The sequence below is a fragment of the Polypterus senegalus genome, chromosome 14 (genome assembly GCF_016835505.1).
Source record: "Polypterus senegalus isolate Bchr_013 chromosome 14, ASM1683550v1, whole genome shotgun sequence".
NCBI classification, from domain to species: domain Eukaryota; kingdom Metazoa; phylum Chordata; class Cladistia; order Polypteriformes; family Polypteridae; genus Polypterus; species Polypterus senegalus.
In genome coordinates, this window is record NC_053167.1 from 925,669 (window position 1) to 942,146 (window position 16,478).

At 40.7% G+C, this 16,478-nt stretch overlaps 1 protein-coding gene across 3 annotated transcripts in view; it reads right to left on the bottom strand.

The window, feature by feature from the left end:
• src (v-src avian sarcoma (Schmidt-Ruppin A-2) viral oncogene homolog) overlaps window positions 1-16,478 on the bottom strand; it is a 166,977-nt gene that overhangs the window by 56,748 nt on the left and 93,751 nt on the right. For all 3 annotated transcript variants that reach the window (XM_039734532.1, XM_039734534.1, XM_039734533.1), the window contains exon 4: window positions 4,664-4,763. In XM_039734532.1, coding sequence (XP_039590466.1) covers window positions 4,664-4,763 — 100 coding nt within the window. The remainder of the gene's footprint in view (window positions 1-4,663; window positions 4,764-16,478) is intronic.

Genomic DNA, 16,478 nt, shown 5'->3' on the forward strand with positions numbered 1-16,478 from the left:
AGGCGAAAACAGAGGCTAATGTCTGCATTTTTAAATGAAAACATCTTAGTGCGGATATTGTCTTAGCCGGTTAGTGAAAAAGGAGCGATGCTCAACAGTAGGCTGAAGGCAAATGGTTTCCTTAACTACTCGCACCATTTCTCATCTCGTAAGTACTCACACGGTGTACTTTATGCACCAGTGTTAAAATGACTATTTATATGTACGCTGTGAGATTGTAATATAAAATATTGCAATAATTTTCAATTGTACATGTTTTTAATGTAATTTAATACCATATAACTGAAAAGTATATGTCACAGTCTAGGACTATCTGAAAATAAACCTGACCCACTTCTCCAGTGCTCATTCGTCACCAGTCACACTTTTATCCACTGCAGGATTTGCACGTGGATCACATTTCACTTCAGCTGTCGCATGGTCTGTGCAGACAAAGTCATTGCAAGAAGAACATCTCATCGCTGTCATACACATGTAAGTACCTGCGCGGTGTCCCCAATGCACCATATGGGACATGCGACTGTGCATCCAATCATAAACCCGGCTCTGGGCACACTGGAGGGACACCTTTGCGACACAACAGACTTTCAGTCGTACTTGTATTTATTTTATTACAGTTTTTGATCGAGTATGTAGCATTAATTTCAGATTAATTTTCATTTTTCACACATTTGAGTTATGTTTTTGTTTCGATTAAGAAAATGCTTTTTCAGACATTTAATTTCCAGTTTTCATTAATGATCATAACCTTGTTTCATTGTTCAGAGCATCAGCATTCCTATTTTAAAAGGATAAGTGAAGTGTTGCAGGGTCTCTGATATTGAAGTTAAATTGACTAAACCTGCCAACAATTCAGTTTACACCTTGATATTGGATATTGCCACTAAATACATATTATAGGAGGTTGACGTCAACATCTACACAAGCACAAGTCAAATGACAGAATTTAATGGTCTCCTTGGCTCTATTGATGCACCCACTTTAAGCAGCTCACGCCCGTTTAACAGCAGTTGTGCTATACAAGTAATCACAATATAAATAATGACAAAAACTCTTTTGCCTAAAAGGAATACTCTGTCCAAAAGTTACATCTCACTAATTAGAGAAAAAAATAAAACCAAATCTCATGTTTTCATACCAAATGGAGATGGTACTAATATCATGTTAGCCATTATGAATGCAGTGAGAAGTCAAGCAAAATGCCCCCTTTTATTGCCTAACTAAAAAAAGATTACAATACGCAAGCTTTCGAGGCAACTCGGGCCCCTTCTTCAGGCAGGATGTAATACAAAAACTGCCATTCCCTGTGTTTATATGGACAAGAAGGATAGATACAACATTGTTAAATCTTAAAGTGAGACATCTCAAATGTAAAAAAATAATAGACCTCTTCAGGCTAAGATTCATTTAACAAGAGAGAAGAACAATGTATGGTCAGTCTCACTTTAAGATTTACCAATGTTGTTTCTTGGCCTAGTGTGTATATAAACACAGGGAACTTCAGTTTCTGTATTACATCTTGCCTGAACTCAGTTTCTGAGTTGCCTCGAAAGCTTGCATATTGTAATCTTTTTAGTTAGCCAATAAAAGGAGTCATTTTGCTTGACTTCTCACCAAATGGAGAAAGTTTCTGATGATGAAGGCATCTATGGTGACCAATGCAGGACAATAGCAAACAACGATATTTGCGTTGCATAGTCCACATGTGAAGTCATCTGGTCGTGTGCTCACTACATCCCATACACATGGATTTTTATTTAAATATTGTTACATAAACCACTTCCGGAAAACACTCGTGTGAATGAAATGGAGCACGCTCAGCATGTGAACAAGAATATGTAATTGTAGAGCCGCCTTCTATCGTTACATTTCTATTCACATTGTCACTCACGCGTGTTTAGGGGACAACTAAAGGGCCTGAATAGATGTAATCCCACGCCGGACCAGGGGGTGGCGAAGTGTACTAGTTCTCTCTCTCTCTCAATCCCATGCAGACCATTCTCGGGAAATCCCGCCCTGTTGGGGCAGCCAATGACATAATTTCCGGTTCCGGTCTTGATGACATCACGTCCTCTACTGGCCTTTAAAGCCGCCATTTTCCTTCTAGTTAATCAGTTCTGTTTTGCACTCAGTCGTGTGAATATGTCTGTTCTTATTAATCAGTTTTGCAGCTGGGAAAAATTATATGGGTGGCTGCCCCAAACCCTCCCAATGTCTTTTGGTCGTTTTTGTGACAACATCCACAACCTTGAGATGACTTAGCGACGGCCTATGGAACTGCACTGGTGGATCGACCTGCTGCTTGTTGAAGCATCTCATATATACACGAATACGAGGCATATTCTCTTCGTGATAATGTTTTCACTCCCATTTCTTTAAATATTACTGTTTAGGTGTGACTTATGGACTGTCAATATCATGTTAAGTGCAATGCTAGTTAATGAATAAGCCGTTACTGAACTAGACTGCAATAAATGACGGTTAGGGATATGGGGCATCAATTCAAATACAGTAATCCCTCGCTATATCGCACTTCGACTTTCGCGGCTTCACTCTATCGCGATTTTTTTCTCATACACGCTTACGTCACTACGCATACGCTTTCTGAGAATTTTTATCTAAGCCCTACGACGGCTCCTAAATGTGCTGCTTTTTCTAAGCCTTCTGAGAATAAAACTAAGCGCCGGAGGAAGATGCTTAATATCCAGAAGAAGGTGAAACTCTTGTATATGATTAAAGATGGCAATACCCTACAAAAGCCTCCTCACGCATGTGAAAAGACATCACCAGCAACTGCCTATCAAGATGTTCTTCAGCCGCGCACCCAGACACCCACTGCCTACTCCTAGTACTTCTTTAGCGGAAGAAGACAACAACGCACCTGCTGAAGATACTGCACCACCTCTGAAGACTCTCCTACTGAGGTCGTGCCTTCATAGGTTAGTGGTTGTGTGCAATTAAATGTACAGTACAATAATCTACTATAGAAAAGCGTTCGGGATTGTCCTTCCATCCCGTGAGTGCAAAGCATAGTGGTATTCCGCTTATTACAGACTTACTACTTGTGGCTTGAGGTACGAAGAGATACGATGTGAGCAGAGTTCTGGTGCTCTCATTGTTCCCTTGCTTTTGTGCACGATGCGCTGGAAAAATAGAAAAAATTATGTCTCTGGAAATAATTAACGTTGATGGAGTACAAATGCCTCACCGCGTAGTAAATATCAGGGAGATGGTGCTTGCTTATTCTCATCTATAGCTTATTTAGTGCATGAAACTCCGCCTTTAGCGGTACAGATTTGGGCTGACATTGTACGACTTTGGACAGGCACTTGAGGGGAAAAAAAAAAGATGTTATGAATGGACACTTTGATGTTCTCATTCTCTACACTTACATGCCTGATGTACACATGGAGCGCACAATAATTGAAGATAAAAGTTGGTCGCCTTAAAAGGCGAGTGCGCCTAGTAATATGATATTTGTAATTTCTAATATGTCTTATTTTCTCTTATTTTGTCTAATATATTGAGTAATATGAGTGTAATGGTGACTAAAGGGTGTTGTTTCATGTCTAGAGGGCTCTAATAATGTTAAAAAACATATTTAGAAGGTCGTAAACAGGTTTTCTATACTCTAACTGCGAAAATATTTGATTTATAAATAAAGAATCCTACTTCGCGAAAATTCATTTATCGCGGCAGAGTCTGGAACGGATTAACCACGATAAACGAGGGTTCACTGTACTCGTTCACAAATGTGAATACGTTCTATATGAGTGCTACTAGTTCACAAGAGCACTTTCTGGAAATCATCTCATGTTCTAACTCGCTTAATTCTGAGCAGTGTGTGGGAAGGATCTGAGGCCTAACCCACCAAGCATAGAGTTTCTAGTCCATCGCAGGTAGAGAACACCCACAAGCACCCCAACACCAACACATGCACACTAGTGCCAGTTTGGCAACACCAATCCACCTAATCTGCAAGTGTTTGGACTGCGGAAGGTAAGCAGAGCACCCGGAAGACACCCATGCAGACTCCAGGCAAGGGGTAACCTGGGATATGTACCCTGGTGGTCTTATTGCGAGGCAGTAGCACTGCCACCTGCCCTATTTTTTGGAAGTGATTTCTTTAAAAATATGACATTGCAAGAATACAGTTGGGCGGCACGGTGGCGCAGTGGTAGCGCTGCTGCCTCGCAGTTAGGAGACCTGGGTTCGCTTCCCGAGTCCTCCCTGCGTGGAGTTTGCATGTTCTCCCCGTGTCTGCGTGGGTTTTCTCCGGGCGCTCCGGTTTCTTCCCACAGTCCAAAGACATGCAGGTTAGGTGGATTGGCGATTCTAAATTGGCCCTAGTGTGTGCTTGGTATGGGGGTGTGTTTGTGTGTGTCCTGCGGTGGGTTGGCACCCTGCCCAGGATTGGTTCCTGCCTTGTGCCCTGTGTTGGCTGGGATTGGCTCCAGCAGACCCCCGTGACCCTGTATTCGGATTCAGCGGGTTAGAAAATGGATGGATGGAAGAATACAGTTGGATAACTTGACATGTGGATTATGCAACACGAGAGATTTTTTGAGGAAAATTTTTGATATTGATATTTTGGAGCGGAGCATTCCTTTAAGCTAGAATACAATTCTCATCCTATATGCCACATAAAATTACATTTACTTACGTATTGTTGATAATGTGTAGCTTCTCGCCTTTCTTAAAGGAGAGGTCTGTGGAAGTTCTTGATTCATAGTCATAAAGTGCTACAAAGTTAGTGACACCACCTGCATGAAAAGAAAAAAAAAATTAGGAAAGTCAAATTTACATCCTTCTCTATTTCTGCACTTCAGTTTGGGTCACAGAGGTGGCACATTGGCTAGCACTGAGCATCCTGGGCTTTAATTCTGCATCTGGTCACAGTCTGTTTGTGTACGGTTTTCACCATGCAGCCTAAATTATCTTACTCGTCCCAAAGATGTGTGAATGGATGACTGTGGACCATAAATTGGCATTAATGGACCTCACCATGGACTGATGGCTCATTCTGGGCTGGTATCTGCCTTGTGCTGGATAGTCCTGGGTTAGGCTCCAGTCACCCACAACCATGACTTTGGTTACATGGGCAGGAGTAGGTAACAAGACGACTTGATTCCACTGAACACTTTATTTTGCATAGGAGACTGAAATTTGCCACGTTAACAGAGATTAAATCAAATGAATTAACATGGTTCATCCACACTTTTGTGTGGGTGACTTTCCAAAGAAATGAGGAAAAAGTTAAAAACAGGAATGTTAATGAATTGAACCAATCGCAAATAGGGGGTTAGGTTTCCACGAGCGCTAAAACCTGTAATGATTCAATCGTGACTGCTCAGGATACACTTTTCTGCAAAGTATTCTTTATAACAGGATGGTACTTTTGAAAATATACACTTTCATAACAAAGCCACCATGAAATATCCCATAAAATGCTAAGTACAAAATACAATTAGTATCACAAAAAAAAACTTTTTTTTTTCCTTGTTAGTCATTCACTAGAATTCTGTGGCCTTTTCTGCTAACATCATAACAGTCATAACTTCCAATACAACTCGGAGTCCTGCTACGTGCAAAAGTTCGCTGACGACACTGGGCAGGAGGAGTATAGGAACCTAATCAAAGACTTTGTTAAATGGTGCGACTCAAACCACCTACAACTGAACACCAGCAAAACCAAGGAGCTGGTGGTGGATTTTAGGAGGACGAGGAACCTCATGGACCCTGTGATCATCAGAGGTGACTGTGTGCAGAGGGTGCAGACCTATAAATACCTGGCAGTGCAGCGGGATGATAAATTGGATTGGACTGCCAATACTGATGCTCTGTGTAAGAGAGGACAGAGCTGACTATACTTTCTTAGAAGGCTGACGTCCTTCAACAATAAGATGCTGCAGATGTTCTATCAGACGGTTGTGGCGAGCGCCCTCTTCTACGCGGTGGTGTGCTGGGGATGCAGCATAAAGAAAAGGGACACCTCACGCCTGGATTAACTGGTGAGGAAGGCAGGCTCTATTGTAGGTACGGAGCGGCAAAGTTTGACATCCGTGGCAGAGCGACGGGCACTAAGCAGGCACCTGTCAATCATGGAGAATCCACTGCATCCAAAGAACAGGATCATCTCCAGACAGAGGAGCAGCTTCAGTGACAGACTGCTGTCACCATCCTGCTCCACTGACAGACTGAGGAGACCCCACACTATGCGACTCTTCAATTCCACCCCTAGGGTAAACGTTAACATAATAAAAAGTTATTGTCCGTTATACCTGCGTTTTTATCATTCTTTAATTTAATATTGTTTTTTTTTATCAGTATGCTGCTGCTGGAGTATGTGAATTTCCCCTTGAAATTAATAAAGTATCAATCTAGCTATCTAACATCTCTCTCAAAGAAACTTTAGTTGCTGCTGTGAGAAGACGCCAAAACTGGCAAAGACTCTTGACATCACCTCCAACACTGTCCTTGACGGGCATTGTGACGGGCACACTGGCTTGAAACAATCCATCCACGACATCTGCTTCGTGCACCACTTGAGGTCCTTAAAGGTTGTGGCATATGAGAGCACAGCAGAGTCAAAATGACGTTTATCCTTGAGGCTGCGATTGAGGTCTCCAGCCAGTCTATTCTCCTTCTTTTTGAGTGAGCCAACAGAAGAACAACTACGTCAGGGCCTCAAACTGCAACCAGTTTCACTCCAACCAGTGGCTTAATTAGGCGTTGATTCTTGTTGTTAATTAAACCTGCTCTTTAATTCCATAGCTTGTTGCTACTCTCATTGTGCAATAGCAGAAATTCCAAAAAATGCACTTTTTCTAAGAGTGCACTGTTAAAATGTTTTGTGGACTTGGGCAGATCAACAGTCCTCAGACCTTCATCTTTCTTTATTTTCAGATATTGTGTGATGGACACCAGTTTGCTGGTTATGTTTTGGCTCATTTTATATCTCATTATTGTTTGGCTACTAATTAAGGAAAAAGAAATAATTAAGGGGTTTGAGTCTTCAAGAGCAGTCAATTACAATGAGTTCAAAAGAAGTTAATTAACAGCAAATAGAGGTCACTAATTAAGAAAAGGGCTAGAATGAAAACCTGCAGCCACTGCGGCCCTCCAGGACCAGAGTTGAGGACCCTGACATGCACTGTCACCACATACAGTGGTGTGAAAAACTATTTGCCCCCTTCCTGATTTCTTATTCTTTTGCATGTTTGTCACACAAAATGTTTCTGATCATCAAACACATTTAACCATTAGTCAAATATAACACAAGTAAATACAAAATGCAGTTTTTAAATGATGGTTTTTATTATTTAGGGAGAAAAAAAAATCCAAACCTACATGGCCCTGTGTGAAAAAGTAATTGCCCACGAACCTAATAACTGGCTGGGCCACCCTTAGCAGCAATAACTGCAATCAAGCGTTTGCGATAACTTGCAATGAGTCTTTTACAGCGCTCTGGAGGAATTTTGGCCCACTCATCTTTGCAGAATTATTGTAATTCAGCTTTATATGAGGGTTTTCTAGCATGAACCGCCTTTTTAAGGTCATGCCATAGCATCTCAATTGGATTCAGGTCAGGACTTTGACTAGGCCACTCCAAAGTCTTCATTTTGCTTTTCTTCAGCCATTCAGAGGTGGATTTGCTGGTGTGTTTTGGGTCATTGTCCTGTTGCAGCACCCAAGATCGCTTCAGCTTGAGTTGACAAACAGATGGCCGGACATTCTCCTTCAGGATTTTTTGGTAGACAGTAGAATTCATGGTTCCATCTATCACAGCAAGCCTTCCAGGTCCTGAAGCAGCAAAACAACCCCAGACCATCTCACTACCACCACCATATTTTACTGTTGGTATGATGTTCTTTTCTGAAATGCTGTGTTCCTTTTACGCCAGATGTAATGGGACATTTGCCTTCCAAAAGTTCAACTTTTGTCTCATCAGTCCACAAGGTATTTTCCCAAAAGTCTTGGCAATCATTGAGATGTTTCTTAGCAAAATTGAGACGAGCCCTAATGTTCTTTTGCTTAACAGTGGCTTGCGCCTTGGAAATCTGCCATGCAGGCCGTTTTGCCCAGTCTCTTTCTTATGGTGGAGTCGTGAACACTGACCTTAATTGAGGCAAGTGAGGCCTGCAGTTCTTTAGACGTTGTCCTGGGGTCTTTTGTGACCTCTCAGATGAGTCGCCTCTGCGCTCTTGGGGTAATTTTGGTCGGCCGCCACTCCTGGGAAGGTTCACCACTGTTCCATGTTTTTGCCATTTGTGGATAATGGCTCTCACTGTGGCTCGCTGGAGTCCCAAAGCTTTAGAAATGGCTTTATAACCTTTACCAGACTGATAGATCTCAATTACTTCTGTTCTCATTTGTTCCTGAATTTCTTTGGATCTTGGCATGATGTCTAGCTTTTGAGGTGCTTTTGGTCTACTTCTCGGTGTCAGGCAGCTCCTATTTAAGTGATTTCTTGATTGAAACAGGTGTGGCAGTAATCAGGAAATTGAACTCAGGTGTGATACACCACAGTTAGGTTATTTTGTAACAAGGGGGCAATTACTTTTTCACACAGGGCCATGTAGGTTTGGATTTTTTTCTCCCTAAATAATAAAAACCATCATTTAAAAACTGCATTTTGTGCTTACTTTTGTTATATTTGACTAATGGTTAAATGTGTTTGATGATCAGAAACATTTTGTGTGACAAACATGCAAAAGAATAAGAAATCAGGAAGGGGGCAAATAGTTTTTCACACCACTGTACACCACACCACATACAGATTTCATAAAAGTATTTATCTACAAGCTGTGAGATGCAACATCTTGATGTGAATCTGGGAATTACGTGTTAGTATTCTTGAGGACTGTTGGGGAATGATCGTTAGTGTTACCTTTGTGTTCAAGTTCAAATTTACTGCCATGTGTACAGAGCACAATGATATTAATTGCATGTGTCTCACCAAATTCAAGTCCATATAACTTACCTTACTAAAAACAAAAGTATAAAGTAGAGCATATAATGTGAAAACTGCCACAGGCCATTCTTTCCCTTTTAAGAAATGACTGGGTGTAATACAGAAAACATTTTAGAGTCCAGTTGGTACTGGGAAGGAGGAGTAACACTGTAATAATTACACATTCCATTTTACAGCGTTGACTCCTACTGAATGTCTCGGTCAGCTGTGGTAAGTCATCGACTGCGGCCATCACGGTAATCGAGCGGGTGGAGCAGAGGAAGCGGCTGAAATTCAGGCAGAAGATACTGAGTCATGCTCCAGCCTCTCCTTTCATGTGATTACAAAGCCACAGCTTCAGTTCTAAAATAAACCCTCTGCCATCTCATTCACTCACCAAAGAAAAAAAAGGAGGGCTTAAAATTGGTTACATCTGTTGTCCAAATTAAGATGTTTTTTTTGTGGTCACTCACTCAAAGAACACCAATCAAGTGACACGAACCACTTAATCCAATCCATGTTACTTTGAATACATCAAACTTTGGACAAAACATCATCTCTTTATTTCACAGATAAAGAAGCATATCTAGAGTTGATAAAAAATAAATAAATTGGAGAAAAAAATTTAAATGCTGACTAGAGGCCATCTTAAGTTATAGGAATGTCACTTAGTAAACGAACAGTGCTAAAGTTGTGATAAAATGCCATATTGAGTGATGCTTTAGATAGTTAGATACTTTAAGGGGACATCCACATACTCCAGCAGCAGCATACTGATAAAGAACAATATTAAATTAAATGGAAGCTCAACCCTGTGGCGACCCATCGCCAACGCCAGGGGGCACCTGGACCATCTCAGAACCCTGGTGTGGTGGAAGCAGAAGAAAAAGAAAAGAGAGAAGAAGGAAGAAGGGACTGAGCTTAGCTTAGCTGATTTGTGCTAGAAAGGAAAATAAAGACATGCGTTTTTGGAACTTGTGTCTCGGTGTCTGTCTGTGTCCAGGCTGATTTAGCACACTTTCTTTATTCAAGTCACCCAACACTCCTAATTACCTGTCATGTTGCAGCCCACATTCGTTTCTTGGCTTATGCATGTTTTTGTTTTCTCCGTTAATTTCTAATGTTTATTTTTTCACGTGATGTTGGCCATTATATAAATTTTGTTATTATTTTATTTACATATATATATATATATTTTTTTTAGTGCACCATTTCCCTCCTTTGCCATGGCGGCATTGCGACCAACCCCAGATGAACCCCCTCAATGCTCCGATGATCGTGCTCGATTCACTGCAGTTGCAGGTGGACTGCGGCCAGTCTTGCTCGTCATCTGTCTGTTTCCTTTGTTTTTTTCCCCTGAAGTATCCGAATATGTCCACTTTTGGCAAAAGTTTCAATATAAGAAAATGTGCGTTTGTTACAACGAAAAGGGGTCTGGAAATAAAAATGTTATTACATATTCTTGGTACTATTTTTGTTGAGGTAAGTATTTGTTTTCTGTTTGCATGTGTGATACAGAGGCAAATATAGGAGGAGTTCTCAAATAAATACAGAAACAAACTGAAAAGATACCAAGCATGTGACAAAAACAGTTTAGTGTGATTGTTGTCTTTCAACAGGAAGTCGCAATCCTGGAGGTGAAAGGTTGTTGCAGAGAAAAATGAGCACTGAGGTGTGTTCTTTAAAAATGTGTGAATTTCTTAATAATGGTGCTATTTTTACAAGGGGTGTGTGTGTAATCTCAAGATGCAGATCAATGATAACCAACATATCCAGTACGTTTTTATTCTCTTTCTTGGCTTTCATTATAAAATGCCAAAACGGGGTCAGTATTTTTTTTTTGCTTTCACGTATACGAAGTATAGGTAAAGTATTATAATCGTCCAAAAATTTGACCTCGAGATTTGGATGAATCTCGACATTTATAATCTTCCCGAGTCCGAAAATACCATTTTTGGAATTATGTCTGCCTCTGTGTGTGTAAAAACTTGAGAACACTTTCAGTTAGGTCAACCAAATTTTGCATACAAGTATTAGGTACTGTTTTGTCTGGGTAGAGTAATATTACTCTGCTTTCCCCTTTTGTATTATTAATTTCTAGCTTTTGTCAGAATTTCTCAAATCTCAGACTTACCACCGTTTATAAGGTATTGTACCATAGAACTTCTCCCCACCTTCCCTTCTACACCTATAACCTCAGGCAATTAGGTGTAGTAAAAGACAAGCAGGAGTTAAGTTACACTTTAAATAATGTATTATTGATAATATTCATAAATAATAACAATATGCAAAGTACATTTGAATATTGGCAACCATACAACCTGATAAATTGTGATGTGTAGTTTCAGGCGACACACAGACTTGTTAGTTACTTAAAATGTCTCAAGTTAAGTCCTCATTTGTGCTCAGCTTTCTTCAGAACAGGCCGCTTGCCTGTCTCAATATGGCTGCCGAGCTGTGCTCTCCATTGTGTTGTCCTTTTCAGTTCTTGGTGTGTAATGGTCTTTCATCAGTTTGGTGAGAGAGAGAGAGAGCAGGGTAAAGAAAGCAAATTTATAGGTTTTGTGTCCAACCCCTAGAGCCAATAGGGCGTCTTGGTACTTAAAGGATTTTGATACAAGACTTTTGCAAACAGCCATACTTTAGACCAATGGGGGGACAGAATACCCTCACACCTGCCCTCCAAACCAGCTGTTAAGGTAAAGCTTGGCAGTTAGGCAGCCTGGATTTCCTGTGGGCTTGACTGAGAGACTTCAGCAGAGAAACGTTGGCCAAACTTGTTTGAGGTACTCACCCCAACCCTGTTGTAAAATTCCTAAATTTGGGGGGGGAGGGATTCTTAAACCATCAAACCATTGCTCTTATTATCAATAATGTAACACTAATATTACATTGCTTTGTCTAAGTTACAAATAAAGAGATACAAAATATTTATCAACTTGTAGGCAAAATTTCACATCACAACAAGCATAAAACGTAGATTTCTATCAACTTTTGGACTATTTCTGCTAACCGGAAGTGGTACTTTACATTTTATTCATGCAGCTGCAGAGTCCGATTTATTCAACTTTACTTTTATAATATTTGTTCAATGTATTATTAATTTGATTTTACTTGTTCTTTAATGTACACAATATAAAAATATAATCATTATCTTGTGGTTTACTCCTCAAATATCCATCCCCATATCTCAGTATACAAGTTAGTCTAGGGGAGACCACTCCCGATTTATAAAATTTACAGTAAACACCTCACTTTAGAACATAATGTCACATGTCTCTTAGGAGCTTCAGGATTTTAGGTTTCCAAATCATGGAATTTTGAAGTCTGTCAACACTGCCTAGCATACTTAAAAAGGCTTAGCAAAGGCTCTTCTTCCTGAGAAGGTTACAGAGCTTAGGGGTGGGAGCCAAAACACTAATGAACGTTTACCGCTGCACTACTGAAAGTATCCTGATTGGATGCATCACAGTGTGGTTTGGTAACCTCACTTGCCAGGACTGCAAACAACTCCAAACGACTGTCCTATAGCTTCTAAATTAATTGGAGCTGACTTTCCACAGCTTCTACTCTGATGTTTGAGGAGAGTGAATCCATCCCCTCCGATGGCAGCCCCCCACCCCAGCTCATCCCCGGTTTTCACTTCTGTCTTCTGGGAAGCACTACCACAGCCTCACCACTTGCTCTACACACTTCAGGAGCAGCTTCTCTCCACAGGCCAGAAGGTCACTGAACTCCCAGTAACCTGACCTTGCCTGCCCTGCACTGTACCCACCTGCTGGTTTATGTCTAATTCTATAGTAGGTTAACGTTTTTAAACTCTTATCAACTGTATTTATTTATGACCTTTATTCATTTATCATTTCCTAATCTTATTTATTTACTGTATATTATTTATGTATACTATACAAGAATGCAACTGTGGCACAAGAACTCCACTGTGCTCTTGTAGTGTATGTGACAGTAAATATCTCTAATATTTCTTCACAAACAAGGCATAGGAAGCTTGACTTGAAAAATGCTGAACTTATCCTTGAAATGCACTTACTAGAACTTTCAATAATGTCCTCAGAGGCTATTTAATTGAAAGAATTCTGCTAGAACAAATTTATCAATGCCTTTGAGAATTTTGAAGACTTCAATTAGGTTTACACACAGCCTTCCTCTACTCACAAGTAAACAGGTTCTCTTAGTCTGCGTCTCTGTGGAATATGCCCTTTTAATCCTGGGCCGCACTTGGCTGCTATTCTTTTTATACATAAAATGATCTTATAGATGATGTTAAACGGGTCTACTAACAACTTCATTCATTTTCAATTAATCTTCAATTATATGTTTCAGTTACAGTAACAATGGGAGTAAACGTTAGAAACAACCCTGCATGCCATTACACTGCACGGCTCATTTGTGCACACAACCTCCACCGCCGACCAAATTTACCTGACAGAATGGCTACAATCTTTGGAAAGTAACCAGACTCCCCAGACAGGAAAAACTTGAAAAATAAATTAAAAGGCTTAATCAACTATTCTCTTCAATTCATGGAATAACCACGGGCATGACATGTGTTCTGGAGTACTGCATCTGCACAGAAACTTTTATTTCATTAAACATATTTAATGTTCCACATGGAAGATATTATTACTTCTTAATGCAAGGTCTTTTAAATTCCACTTTAATCTTTCAGCTATTTGTATCCCAGATGTTCCTTAAAGAAACCTTGCCAGTACCCTACGATTCCCAAGTATTGTGTTTGAAATGATTGCTGTGAGCTGCGCCGTTGTCTAGAAACCTGTTTGAGATTAACAAAAGAATGGTCAGATGTAGCCAAAGAGAAACGTTCAGCCAAAGAACCAAAATAAGACCAGAAGTCAAAAATAAGTAGTGCCTACAAATCTTTATCTATCAATTCTTTTTTGTTTTTTGTTTCATTCTCTCTTGGTTGCTATGTGTTATGATCCTGCCACATAAAAATATCAAAAATGGGTGGAAGCCTCAGAAAAGCCCAGCCAGTCCTGCACTGCAGCCACAAGAGCAGGCCTTGCCATCCAAGGCAGCCAAGTTTCAAACTCAACTGGCAGGCGTCTGGCCCACAGAGGCCAAAAAAAGAGGGCCAACACTTTTCAAGAGTTAGTGTCCAAAATGTCCCAACATGGAGAGGAAAACCGTTGAAATCCTCATCCAAATATAAACTAGGCAATGTCCCTTTATCTTATATATAAACGTCTACACGTGGAAGTGTGTGTGTCTGTCTGTCCGACCTGGAAGTGAGAGGTGGAGCTGGGGTAAGGGCGCCACCTCTGAGGAAACAGAAAACTTGCTTAGCCGCCAATACACAAGCGAGGCCAGCATGTTGACAAAACAAAACGTCAGAAGAAACAGACAGTCGCTTAGATGCTAACATCGGCAAAACAGAATCCCTTTTACTTTTCCTCCCACCGCTAATACAAAAGCGATGTGACCAAAACTAATCCTCGGAGGAGAGAGATTCCCAGAGTAATTCCTTTCAATTACCTGACATCTCTACATTTCAATAGCTTCTAGGACCCCTGGCTTTTTACAGCACGGGCTTCCACAGCTAGTATAAAATAATTTATTTAAGGGAGTTAAAATGATCACTAAAGGTTACAAGGAAAAGTGAGGCAGGAAAAAAAAAAGTTGATTAATGACATTTAACAATGGCCGATGACTGTTAATGAAACTAACTGTGTTCATTCAGGTTACATTCTTCCAAGGGTAGCGATAAAAACAACAAAAAATATGTAAAAATGAATATAGACAAAGTCTACAGGTTCTAAAACAGGGTTATATCAACTGTAACCAAACAGACAAAGTGGTGGAACCAATAAAAAACAATACACATAATGGTGATGCAATGGATTTGCCAAAATAAAAAAATCTTACTCATGAAAATAAAGATAGTTGTGACAGATTAGGGTTTTCTCGCACCCTTGTACCCTCAGACCACACGTCAGAACCAGATAAAAATCCAATAATTATTTATTATAATAATAATTGTGCACAAAGCACCACCACTCCACTATTCTTCAATAAACAATAAATCACAATCCTCCACTCCCAGACGCTTAGCCACCCTGCCTCCCAACTCAGCTCATTGTCTGGGAGCTCCCACGGTCCTTTTATATTCCCTGACCCGGAGGTGTTCCTGCCCAACAGTCCACAAGTCTTTATTCCTTCCAGGTCAGGGTAAATAGTCCTTTTCTTCAACCCGGGAGCACGTCGTTTCTTCCTGTCACGTGGACCGTGGCGCACTCCCGGGTCATAGGGCACATAAGAGCCTACGAGCCCCCCTACAGCGACGCCTGGTGGCCCCCAAGGTATCCAGCAGGGCTGTGTACAAACACTACATAGTCCATGATGCCCTGCTGGAACTTGGGGCATGATCATGCTGTCGGGAGAGCTCCTCCTGGCGGCGTGGGGTTGAGGGCCGGAGTAAAATGCCGGCAATCCACCACACAGTACAAAAAAAAAATTAAAAAGGGAAATACTACTCTATCAGGTTTTTTTTTTTTTTTTTTGCGACCCAATATTGCCCTTCTTAGTGTCATCGAGACTCAGTCCATGATGACTGTGAGATTGGAAGGGGTCCCTTTAGGAGAATTGCCGCCGACAGTCATAGCTTGGTATAATTCTTCCTTGGCAAATCACTGCTGGCAGTTAACAGTCATAGTGGCAACCCATCGTGCGACACTTAGCAATCCATACACAACCTTTTCCTATTGCCACCGTCAACCAATCATAATTTAAGAAACTATGTACTAAATAATAAAACACTACTTTCTATGTGTGTGTGCGCAAGTCTGGTCCTTCCAAGCAATCCGATTGGTCAGTTTGGCTTTGGTTGCTCCATGGTAAGGATGATGACATCGTATGTTAGAGGTGTTTGAGTTCAACTCCGGATTTGTGACCAAAATAAAAAAAAAAAAGGAGTTATCATGTAGCACTTCAACACCAACAACAGCCAATAACCTAGCGAATGACGCTGGGTCGCTAAATACTAACAAGCTGCAATCCAAGCCGCCTTTAAAGAGAAGAAGTATTTGCAAGAATAAAAATGATCTTTCCACAGTGGAAAATGGCAGCCCTTCTACCACTGCTTGGTGGTAGTCAAAAAGCAGATAGGGGGCAAACATGGTGCTTTGAAGTGACAGAATCTGAGAAGCGAGGTTTACGGAAACACGCAGCGCCGAGCAAGAGAAGTCGACGCACAAGAGGATACCAAGGAAAAGTGTACAAGAAACACTGAGGGGGAACAGGGAATATCAGATATTTTAAAAATGTACTCTATTAACCATCTTTGACAGGTAATAGCTAGTGATTTGATAAATTCCAAACAGGATATAAAACTTTACAGTGGAACCTCTAGATACGATCACCTCTGTATACGAGAAATTCAAGATATGAGGAAAGTATGAGCGAAAAATTCAGATCTGAATACGAGCATTGGCTCGTGTAAGGAGCCAGTCTGTGGTTATGCGTGACACGTTTCCCAATCCGCCTCGAC